Source organism: Esox lucius, chromosome 5 (assembly GCF_011004845.1).
Source record: "Esox lucius isolate fEsoLuc1 chromosome 5, fEsoLuc1.pri, whole genome shotgun sequence".
Lineage (NCBI taxonomy): Eukaryota > Metazoa > Chordata > Actinopteri > Esociformes > Esocidae > Esox > Esox lucius.
Window position 1 is genome coordinate 22,905,551 of NC_047573.1, and position 11,446 is coordinate 22,916,996.

The following is an 11,446-nucleotide window of genomic DNA, read 5'->3' on the forward strand; positions in this document are numbered from 1 at the left end:
CTGGAAATCATCTTAAACCTTTATAATTACACCCACCTTCAACGATAAAACAAAGCATTTCCTGGTTCCATATGCAAGTTAAATGAAATGCATTTGCAACATGATATCAGGCTAGAACAATCTCTAATTAAAATACCTTAAAATATTATCCCTTACCTCCAACAATAGCTGACTATCTAGGGAGATCTAGATAACGTTAATGAAACACAGACTTAATCCGGTCTTACAAAACTATGATGGCCATAAGTGAATGTAGCATGTTCATACTGTATAAAACCTTTAATAAGTTATGTAAATAAGCAGAGGAAGACAAGTATTGTACTATAATAAAATTGTATTAGCTCAAAATGTAGTAAATTGTCACATTGTGTCCTACAGTACAGATAATAACTTTTATTTACAATATACATTATGTTATGAGTAGATTTTATCAGTCTCCACAAAATATAAAGTAGAAAGGCTGTGGGAAGAACCAACACACATGGTACTAGAGGCCAGTGTGTCTTTAAGTGATTGAGTGCACAAGTACAGTTAAAGGGTAATCTCATCCATATATATATTTAGAATCTAGACATTCTATCTCTATGATCTCATCAGCATCATAAGAACAAAGTGACATACAGTAGAAAGGACACTAAAAATCAACTGATAAAATAACCATTTACCAACCGAAAAACAACAAACAACCAAAGAATCAAATCACAAAGAATACATTGATCAAAACAAACTCATTGCACAAGCCAACCATTCAAAGAAAATGTAAAACAAAAAGAATGAATTAACTTTGGACAAAAACAAATAGTATTATTCATTAATTAAAAACAGCAATATAATTTCATGAAATTAGACTGGAAGAATCAGCTACTTGGATGATATTTACCTCTAGTTCCCTCATACCACAAGCTATGCAGCTCACACATAGACAGCACACCAAAACTCCAACGTGCACACAGGCACCAGCACGCACCTGTACGCACGCACGCACTCGCTCACACACACACACACGCACTCACTCACACGCACGCCAACACGTACAAACACAGAAAGAAGCCAGTAAAGCAGACAAGACAGTAGAAAGGCTAGATGCAGTCAAATAGCAGTCATCCGTCTTGTCCTTCAGCAGCAATTCAGTACATCTCCAACCTTAAAGAACCAGCATCCCTCTGAGATGTGACCCTCACCGTAGCCAGGGCTGAAAGAAAGGGCAGTGAACAGAAACGCATTAACTGATTTACAGTTCCACAACTGACTCAAACAAACACAGTTTTGCAATGAAGCCAAATGGAATACACTGCATGCGTGTACGCTGTGCTTGCCTTAACATTATAACAGACAAGGGACAAGCCGCGTCACCCCCCACGCGTTTCCACTGCCTACTGTAATCACAGCAAAAGGCTCCACATGACAATGGTTCACCATGGAATATATCTGGATGAGTAGGAGTTTAGAGGTCCACTGTACTCTAACAGCTGTTCTCAACTCCGAGCCCAGGGACCCAGAGTACTGCCTGTTTTCTATCTGGCAGTTAGTTCCATTTCATACACAGCTCCGGAAACAATTAAGAGACCACAGCACCTTATTCTTTCCTTTCCAAAAAAGTTGAAAAGGAAAGTTTTGAGTGAGGAACAGAAGCGTTCAATTTGCAGTGGTCTCTTAATTGTATCCCTTCTGGTCCTCACTCAAAACCTTCCTTTTTGACGTTTTTTGGAAAGGAAAGAAAAAGGTGCAGTGGTCTCTTAATTTTTTCCGGAGCTGTATATATTAGAAGGCTGGTATGAGAAACATTGAGCACACTCGTCCAAAGCCATGGGTTCATATTCTCTGGGTATGCGTGGTCGTATATGGCTCTTTGTTAGTACCATTTACGGCCAGAAGGAATAGACGCCTGCGTCCTCTTTCTCCAGAACCTGCTGTGTTTGGTCCGGCGGGAACTTCAGAATGGAGGTAATGACTTTGGCCATCGTCTGTGGGAGGGGAGAACACATACAAATGACTTACTAGCCATCTTACAAAGAGAAGTAAGATGATTTCAAATCAAAATGGCGGTATCTTTTTTATTTACCTTGTTTTTTTCAGTGGACATTTCTTACATTTCAACTATAAGGTGGGGTCTGGGCATGTTCTTCATATGGGTTTGGTAGATTGATCATGACAGTTCCGCAACAATATTTTGGAGGCATGTGTCTCTAATGGTTCTCAGCGTCTCAATTCTTGGCCTCCGGGTTGGGATCATAGTAGTAAAACTAGTGCAAAATCCCCATCTCTTCACACAGCCCAGATCCAAAATGGAGGCGCAGTAAACCCCGGTCTTGCCACGCCACGCCCTGACAACAAATCCCTGACTGCAACCCACCAGGATGCAACATAAACACTCAACTCCTGTACAGCCATTCAATGAGCTTGTATTAGCAACAGCAGTCGACCACTCGGATCCAGAAAGATTCAGTGAATCCCTGCCCACCCACTCACGACCTTAGATCCCTCATTGCCCTCAAAACCACCATCATCCACCCAGTTAAATCAGCCTGCTCACAGAACAATTAAACCCCCTGACACAGCGACAAAGAACCCAATTATCTCCCTGCTAAACAACTCCAGGCTCATTTACCAGAGTAGGCAGCATGCATTAAGCTAGCCCATAAATACCGGCTCTAATAAGAAACAGCGCTGGTGTCTGAGGAAACCAGGGGAATAACCGACCAATGCTAAACAAGGCCAGTAAGTCTTAAAGATGTCGCCATACGTCATGTGAGTAGTATGTTCAGGTATGCGTGTGTTCTGAGGTCCGGGTCTCCTTAAGGACATCCTTCCGTTACAGCAGGGGTAGTCAACCACGCAACATTCAGCCCAGGCCAATTCCTGTCACCACCTGACCAATGAATACAAATTCCAAAACTTGCATTGTAGCTAATGTTTTGACCAAACCTAATGTCTGACATCCTTGTAAGTCAGTGCTTTTTGACTCCGGCCCTGCGCGGCTGAAAAAACGCTTATCAAACAGGAACTGATACAGAGCTGGGACATCTGGTGAAAAGGTAAAAAAAAAAAGATATACACACCGAGAACGGGCGATTCAGGAAACAGAGTTGAGGAGCAGTATGTGCTTAATCTGAATTCACCTGGTAGGCCCTTCATTGCCTGATATTGGGACAAATCGCGGTCTGATAAAGGCGTATTCAACAAGGACAAGGGCGGCATGTGTCTGGCTAATACATACAAACTCGTTCAGCTCTCGTGCATTCACGCGTTATCGTCCACACTGGCAATGGCTTCCTAAAGCTGAACGGTTTACATAACCATTAGAACCCGCCTTGTGTGTTTGTTTTTGTGAGATACCCACTGACTACAGCACCATGTCAACTAGCACTGCTAACTCCCACACAACATTAACCGGCTAATAGACATACAAACACAGAATTACTTTAGCATGGGTCAACGCGTTTGTGTGGGAATGGAAACGTTTATTGGCCCCTCTCTCCACGCTCTCTCTTTCTTCCATTACCCTGCCCCCCTCTTTTCCTCACGGTCACCCATTGAGGGAAAACAAACAAATGACAGTTGTTCCTTCACTGAAAAACCTTATCCTCAACTAACGTTTTCATTGAGGGAAAGCGACTGATTGAATGGACAGATTTCAAGAGTTCAAATAGTAGTTGGTATTTTCATAAAACAAACTGTACATTGTCGGCTTCCTTAATCAGTAAAGACTTTATTACATGTTGATTATTGATTATTGACGTATGCGTGAATTACCTTTGTTTCCCGTCCCATCATGTACTCAAACAGGACTTTCCGCAGATATTCAAACTCTGTGGGTTCTGAGAAGCACTCAGCAGTGTAATGGCCAGGATCTGAAAACAAAAAAACAAGAGTAAAATTGATGTGGGATAAAGAACATCCCACATTAAGCGATGGATTGTCACACTGCAAATATCAGCAAATCACAGTTTAGGATGAAGACACAGCGGGAACAATGCAATGGATTCAGTAGAATGACACAAAACACATTTAGACTGAGACATAGTTCTAAGTTCTAAATGTGAATTCCAGAATTAATTGGGTGCATGTAAACTTGAGTCAAAAACATGGCATGGAATCTAACATTATCTAACATTCCTTTTGAAACTTTGGCAGCCATTTTGTTTATGTGACATTATGTTCCAATTAGATACAGATCTAAATACTGAAACACATAAAGCCGTGGGATAAAACAAAAAGTGACAAAAACTGGAAAGAATGACACGCACTCGACAAACCCACCCTACATATACACACACACTCACTCACACACACTCACTCACACACACACACTCACACACACACACTCACACACACACACTCACTCACTCACACACACGTAGGTTGTACTATCAAGGTGAGGACCGGCAACCTAGTACCACTTAAAATAACTATTTTACCTAAAACCAAACCCTAATTCTAAACATAACCTTCTAGTTAAAGAGCGGACCTGCCAAATGCCCTCACTTCACATGATTTCCCTTGGGTTTTACTAAGTAGCACAACAGTACAAAAAGTACAGTTCAGACATATTACATGGAAGGACTACTGTAACAGGGTGAAATCACAACTGGTCACAGTATAAAATAGCATTCCTGTAAAGACTGGAAGCTGAGCCGGGAACACAGCCTCACTATTTGTACCCAGCGCATTTGTTACACATTTATTTTTGTTGACGAAACCGATGACAGGAGCAGTTCATAGTCGGCTGCTTTATTACGTGTGCAATGATGCCCAAGGGGATTCTCTTGCTGCTTATTTTGAGTCTGTGACAGTTGGGAGATGGGGAAATTATTTCCTGCAAATGTATTTGCAACGTAACGTTGAAAACAAATGCAATTGCGGCAATGTTTAGGCCAGAAAAAGCCTGGCACAAAAAAAGAAAAACACTCCCGTTTCTCTGGAGCAGTCATTCAGACGGATAACGATCTCAGAGAAAAACAAACAGCTTGATCTGGAAGGAGAAACGGTCGGGTTCAGAAAGGGTAAGTTATGAAGGGGCTGAGGTGACGAGACAGGGAGGGAAGAGTGACCGTGTTCTGTGATAATAAGGCGCGGAGAAATGAGCTGGCTAATAAATCCTTTCCATCTCCAGGCCATGAACCACGGGATGAGTAGTCCCGCTCTCATCGGGGCTTAGTTCAGACTACGTAACCGAGCAGATCACACGGTCCCAGCCCCAGAAGGGAGCGGAGGACATTACACAGCACCTCAACCACCAGCAGAGTCTCCAGCACAAGTCATTTACTTCAAGGCAGTGTGTTCCCCCATCTGTGCCGAACATTTGATTTCACATTGTTCACAACCGCCAATAAAGGAGGAGCCCTTACAGAGATGGCGCTGACGTATGACGAGGCTATCCGCGGTGGTGTAATGGAGGGGGACGCGACCAGCAGGCTTCTCTCCGGCTACTGCGGAGCAGTCAGTAAACATAAGGAGAATGAAGGGATGGGTTGCGCCCAAAGGGGAGAGGTTACGACCGGACCCACCAGAGAGGGTTGTTCAAAGGCCCGGGTCAAAAACAGTGGACTACTAGTCCTTTGAAATTGAGTGGTGAAACTCCAGGACGGGGGGACAGTCCGGGGGAGAGGCCGATGAGGCCGCGTGCTGATCTGCTGTGCATTAGTTGGGGGTGGTGGAGGGGGTGGGGGCTTTGCGTGGGAAACGCAAGCCTGCAAAAGCCATTACGTACCGGGGTGAATTTTCACCCCTCCTCCTCGGCCCTCTTTCCTCTTCTCCGACAGACCATTCTCTTCATAACGCCAGTAGGGACGATCCGTGAAGGGCCCAGCGTTCTGTTCCCTAAATGGGCTCATCAGTTCATTCATGACCTCTAAGATAATATGATGGACAGGTAACGGGGCTGTTACAGCAGGGGTCATGGGGACGGCAGAGTTTAGTCTAACATCTGGGGTGGAAAGTGCCAGGCGTCTAAAACACATCAACTGTCTCAGGGTTTTGCCAGACCCCGTCATGACCCACAGGCCAAATACCGAAACCAAATGTCAATCAACAGCATTAAACGTGACAATAAACACTGAGCTCCGTTTACATATATTTACAAACAAACTGGGGAAATAAGATTGTGGACTCGAAGTCGTGTGTAATCATGCGTTTCTCTTGAGGAATCAGGCATGAACCCGCAGATGAAAGAGGAGACTAAAACCATTTCTAGTAACTTACCTCGAAATAATCTTAAAATCGAAAGCCGTAAGCAAGCAGGGGTGCCTGAGAGTTTGTGGTGTTGCACATTAATATTCATATGTTTTATGTTACCTTTGAACTTGTTCCCCAGATGAGTGACCACTGAGTTCTTGTGGACACACCTCATCTTGTCCTCCAACGAGTGGATCTGAAAACAAACAGAAATGATCCACATCTCTTAGTCGGAACCGGGAGGTCCGGGCACTGTTGTCATTTCACTTGGTTTGGAGACTAACTACCCTTCAGTATACTTTCTAATTGGTTTGTCCTGCAGGTTCTGTCCTTCAGTTCCTAAACTTACATATTTGTGTGTTTAATGGGCCTTTGCCTTTTTAAGCTTGTTTCTTGCCTGAAGACTTAACATGTCATTTAGAGCACCAGTCAAACTTTTGGACACACACATTCATTTGACTGCTACTGTACAACACAAATATAACAGTGCGGCACATCTCTCCACCCAAAAACACTTCCTGCATCGATTTGTGATGGCAGTTTGTTATTTAACACCCGTTGTTATCCCCTAGCCTGATGCATGTTTTCCCACTTCTGTCACTGTCCATGAGGAGGGATGTGACAGGAGTTAGAAGTCTCGAACATGACAGTCAATCTGTTGATCTGGCACAAACTGTTCATGATGATGAAGGTTTATTTGTGGGAAAATGCTCTGTCAGCAACACGCTGTGAGAATGTGTGTGTGTGTGTGTGTGTGTGTGTGTCCAGGCTTCGACGTGTGTGAGAAACACAGTGGGAAGGGGCAAGGCAATTGTTTATGAGGTTACTGGAAGAGTAAACAGATGTTCTGTGTAATTAAGTGAATCCATAAAGAGCAACGTTCGGTCAGGACGGCCGAAGGGTAAAAGAGTCCTGGGAAAGATGGGACGGATGAGACTCGAACGCAGACAGACTGAGGCGTGCTGACACAGGCCAACTGACGCCCTTTCAAGGCCGCGGGGGCCGACTCCCGAGCCGACCCGTGCCCTGCTAGCCTGGCTACGAATCTGCCATCGCGGCCGGAACCACGACAAGCTAGCGACGCATAGCGGATGGGGGGGGGGACGACACTCACCCTGTCAACGTAGTGCTGCTCCTTCAACCGTGCCTCACTCAGCAGCGTGGTTTTCTCAGCCAGCAGGACCTGCAGCTCCTCAGCACTCATCTGAAACAACGGAACAGAACGACCGTGAAGAAACACGTCACAAAGACGACACAGGTCCAGGTCGCATGGGAAAATGGTTTGAATACCTTTCCCGTGTTAGGGTTAAACAAAATAAAAGTTGAACCTGGACAATGGATACATATGTTAAATGAGACTTATGTCACAGCGGCTGTGACAGCACGGAGACAGAGTGACCTGACGTCTACTGTACTCTACGATAGAGACTAGCTAGTGAGTCCCGGAGTGTATAACCCCAGCATAACACAATCCCTCCAAAGTTATTACATCAGCGTGGAAATATGCAGCACCGAGGTGAGAGAGGAAAAGAGCGCTGCGTGTTGGGGCTGCTCATTCATTTGTGTAGCGTGTGTAGTGTACGTATCCTGGCAAGGGTGTGTGTGTGTGTGTGTGTGTGTGTGTGTGTGATTGTGTGTGTGAACTGTGCGTGTGAACTGTGGGTGTGTGTTAGACAGCGGGGGTCTCGCTACACCACAACACATGGAGGATAACACTCCCCTCCTGACTAACCCCCTCCCCCAAAACTGCTCCCTGCAATCTCATCCAGCAGGCCATGTTGCAGCAGGCCTTAAATGATAGAAGTCTGCAGTACAGAAAAGGACTGCTTCCAAAATGTCTCACAGGGTCAACAGCCTGTCTAGGAAACACGTTGCCACTTAAGACAAAGACTCTCTGAGGAGGCACATAGGAAACGGAGATGGAGGATAGATAAGAAGGTACTTCATTTTCAGTTCTCAAGCTTTTCCATACTTTATCTGAGCTTCATGGAGATTGCCTGGAATAACAGCATAGTCCCAAACTCCAAATCCCTGCACATCTGAAACCTCAGCCAGGCCGTAAAGATCTCAGCTCGTATGTGAACCCATCTCTGATCGAGGATGGTCGAGGTGGTGTACTGCTTCTTTAAACCGACTGTTTTCCAAGGGGAACATTCCGGTGCAATTCATCCTCCGAGCATCCGGCAAGCTCTGGAGACGAGCCACCCCACTCATAGATCCCAGCGCCTGATCACAGTGAAGAATGCGAGCGACATACTTTGAACATTAGCCTTGAACATAGCTCGAGCCTCTAAAGTGGTTTTATGTAACGGTTAACACGCACAAAAACAAACACAGACTCCAACACAAAAAAAGAGGATAACCGATGCCAACAGTTAAGCTGGTTAAACTCGGTTTGAACTTTGGAACAATCAGGGAACATACTGAAGACCTGAGGGTATATGGACGCCCCACGTCTGGTTTGACTTGGCTTTCCACACCGGACCGGTAATGCTTCTTCCATCTGACACATAGGTGTTTCAATTACGGATCCGCAGAGAGGCAGGGTCAACACAATAGTCGATGCTGTGAGTCCATTGTGAAAAGGGGCGAGCAGGAAACCGTGGATACGACTTTATTGCTTCAACAGAGTCCTGTTCTAAATGTCATCTATCCAAACTAAACCAAGCCAAGCCTCCAGGGTTGCATGGTCCCCAAAATGCACCTATTCCCTTTAGAGTGCACTAATTTTAACCAGGGCTGTAAAACCTGTAATAAAAAGTAGAGGACTAAATAGGGAATAGAATGCCATTCAAGATGCACGTTTTGTCTGTCGGTGAGAGAAAACCACATAAATGGCAACTTCTTTAACATCACGTGAGCAGGGGGGGTGGGTTAACTAAATACAGTGGTTAAACCGGTTAACCTGCAAAAATGGTGGCGACCGTAGCCCCAAATTTAACAGAGGTGGTCCAGTAACTGCAGGGTTGCTGGTTAAAATCCTGTGTGGCCAGGGAAGAAATCAGCCACCTATGGTAGAATATTTGAACAGAAAGGAAAGGAAGGATAACTTTAAATTGCGATGGGCAAGTTCATCAGTTTACTTGTTTTCTGGTTAATATATCAGTGTGTGTGACATTTAACCCCTGGACTGCTCTATGGTTCCTTTGCTGTTACTTATGCTCCTGGCTTAACCCGCCGCTCCCAAAACGTGTATGAATTAAGATGCTGCACCTCTCCGCTGTTGCTGAGCGTCTTGGCCTGCAGGTCCTCCAGCTCCTTCTGTACCTGCCACACTCTGGCCCCCATCTCCTCCTCTCGACTCTGACATGAAGGAAAACAGCAGAGTCATTTCCTACAGATCGATCCATCCCTTCTTAAAAACACTAGGTTGGCCCTCAGAAAATACAGTAGTTTCAAAGGTTATTTTTTATTTATTTTTCTCTCCGATTTAATTTGCTAATTTTCTCTCTTTTTTTCACAATGCCAGTGTAAACGGAAGAGCTTTCGTGTGTACGTTTCCTCTCTGTATAGTCTGATACAACAACCGCAAAGTGTCGTCAGTCGATAAAATAACTAGTGCCATACTATTCACCTCCTAACTTAAATAGGTCTGGACCCTGACAGTCATGAGTGGGATGAGAAGACCACTGTTAATGTAGTTGACCTAAACGAGCAGAGAACACTTCCTTACTACATATTTAGCCTACACATTGCCATAAACTTATGAGACAGAAAGACAGGCTACATATCATTCAGTCTAGTACTGAGTAATGTAAATGGTTCAGCAGACACTCAGAAGGCATCTGTGATTTGTCTGGGGGACTGTCGGTAGGAAGGTTGACTGAGTGGTAATAGATTCCCGATGATGGGTGGAGTAGATTCAATGAAGCACAAAGCAGAAAAATAGGGCAGGGTGAAACTGACAGGAGTTTCGGTGTTGGAGCCTCGACTATTGTTGCCATGACAATATCAGAATCAAGATACCATGAGAATCAGGGAATGGACACAAAGACGAAAACGGTTCTAATGTTGGATCAGAACTCATCCACTTTCTATAGAGAACCGGCCAGTCGTTCTGTCTGTAACAACGACATTAAAATGCAATGTTAGCCTCATAACAACATAGCTACACACACACAAAAAAAATCTCTCTAACCATAGCTGGTCCTGCCATGTCTACAAAAAGCAGTGTGGGGTTTTTACTCACGCAGAAGAGACTCATGTGTTATTCATTTACAACAGTACTGTACCTGCAGGACCTGCTCATATCGTTGGACCGTTCTGTTTAAGTCATCGTCTTTCTGGGCAATCACCTTATGGAGCTGACTTGTCTCCTCCTGATGGCTGTCAATTAGCTCCACCTCCACGCTCTGGGCCTTCTCTGAATGGAGGAAGGTAAGGTCGAGAAGGGTGGGGAGGAGCAGTGAGAGCAGGAGAAAGATGAAGAGGAACGCTGATTTAGGAGCAGTAGAGCATTTTAGATAAAACTGAATACGATGGTCCAAGCAAATATTACATTCAGTTCAGCACCCCTGCTCTTAGATGTTTATTAAAAAGGGGGAGAAAATAAGCACATGGTAAACCTTGAACTTCACATATTCCGAACTAGTTACTCACTTCCATTTTGGGAGGATGTGAGTGACTGGATAACATTGAAAACATATGGTGACTCTTTCAGACAAAGACAGCTTCTTAATTCAATCATTGTAGAACTATGTTTCACCCTTATTTTTCCCTGTCTAAAAAGCCCCCAATTCTGAAAAGTCTCCTGTTTGTGTTTTATCGAAAAACATTTTTTTTAGCAATTACACTTTTCCCCTCACAAATGAACATGACAAATGACGAAACAATGCTGAATGTGTCGGTGAACGTAGAGAGTATGTTGAGAGTATGAACTGATAACTTTAAATCAGTTTAGTCACACCAATTCTTTATTACATACAATTATTTTATATCAGTTTTGTGCAGTGAAGTGAACAGGTTGTACCCTTCTCTACATTTCTAACGTATCAATGGTAATAACCACCAGCATCTAATCATGCAATGTCATGTTAGAAAGCTCTGATTCCCTCTTACCAATGGCCTCCTTCACTGCAGCAGACAGCTCTTGTTCTTTCAAAGCCATTTGCGTGTTGAACTCCCTCATCAGCTGCTTTAGGGAGGAGTTGTGCTTCATCTCCAGATCCTCAACCTCAAGCCTGTTCAATGGGGATAGAAACATTTCAAATACATAATAAATGAATAGGGGGAAAAACAGCACCACACAGAATACGAACACATTTTCAGATGC

General features: G+C 44.2%; 1 protein-coding gene across 4 annotated transcripts in view; it reads right to left on the bottom strand.

The window, feature by feature from the left end:
• Positions 1 to 316: 316 nt before the first annotated feature.
• Positions 317 to 11,446, bottom strand: part of golga4 (golgin A4) — a 37,605-nt gene continuing 26,475 nt past the window's right edge. For 3 of the 4 annotated variants that reach the window (XM_010902176.3, XM_010902174.3, XM_010902173.3), the window contains 8 exons: positions 11,233 to 11,354; positions 10,407 to 10,537; positions 9,388 to 9,477; positions 7,289 to 7,378; positions 6,295 to 6,370; positions 3,754 to 3,851; positions 1,860 to 1,964; positions 317 to 1,192 (listed from right to left, as the gene is read on the bottom strand). In XM_010902176.3, coding sequence (XP_010900478.2) covers positions 1,863 to 1,964; positions 3,754 to 3,851; positions 6,295 to 6,370; positions 7,289 to 7,378; positions 9,388 to 9,477; positions 10,407 to 10,537; positions 11,233 to 11,354 — 709 coding nt within the window. In that variant the 3' untranslated portion in view covers positions 317 to 1,192; positions 1,860 to 1,862. The remainder of the gene's footprint in view (positions 1,193 to 1,859; positions 1,965 to 3,753; positions 3,852 to 6,294; positions 6,371 to 7,288; positions 7,379 to 9,387; positions 9,478 to 10,406; positions 10,538 to 11,232; positions 11,355 to 11,446) is intronic. The other variant, XM_010902175.3, reaches the window with a different exon arrangement.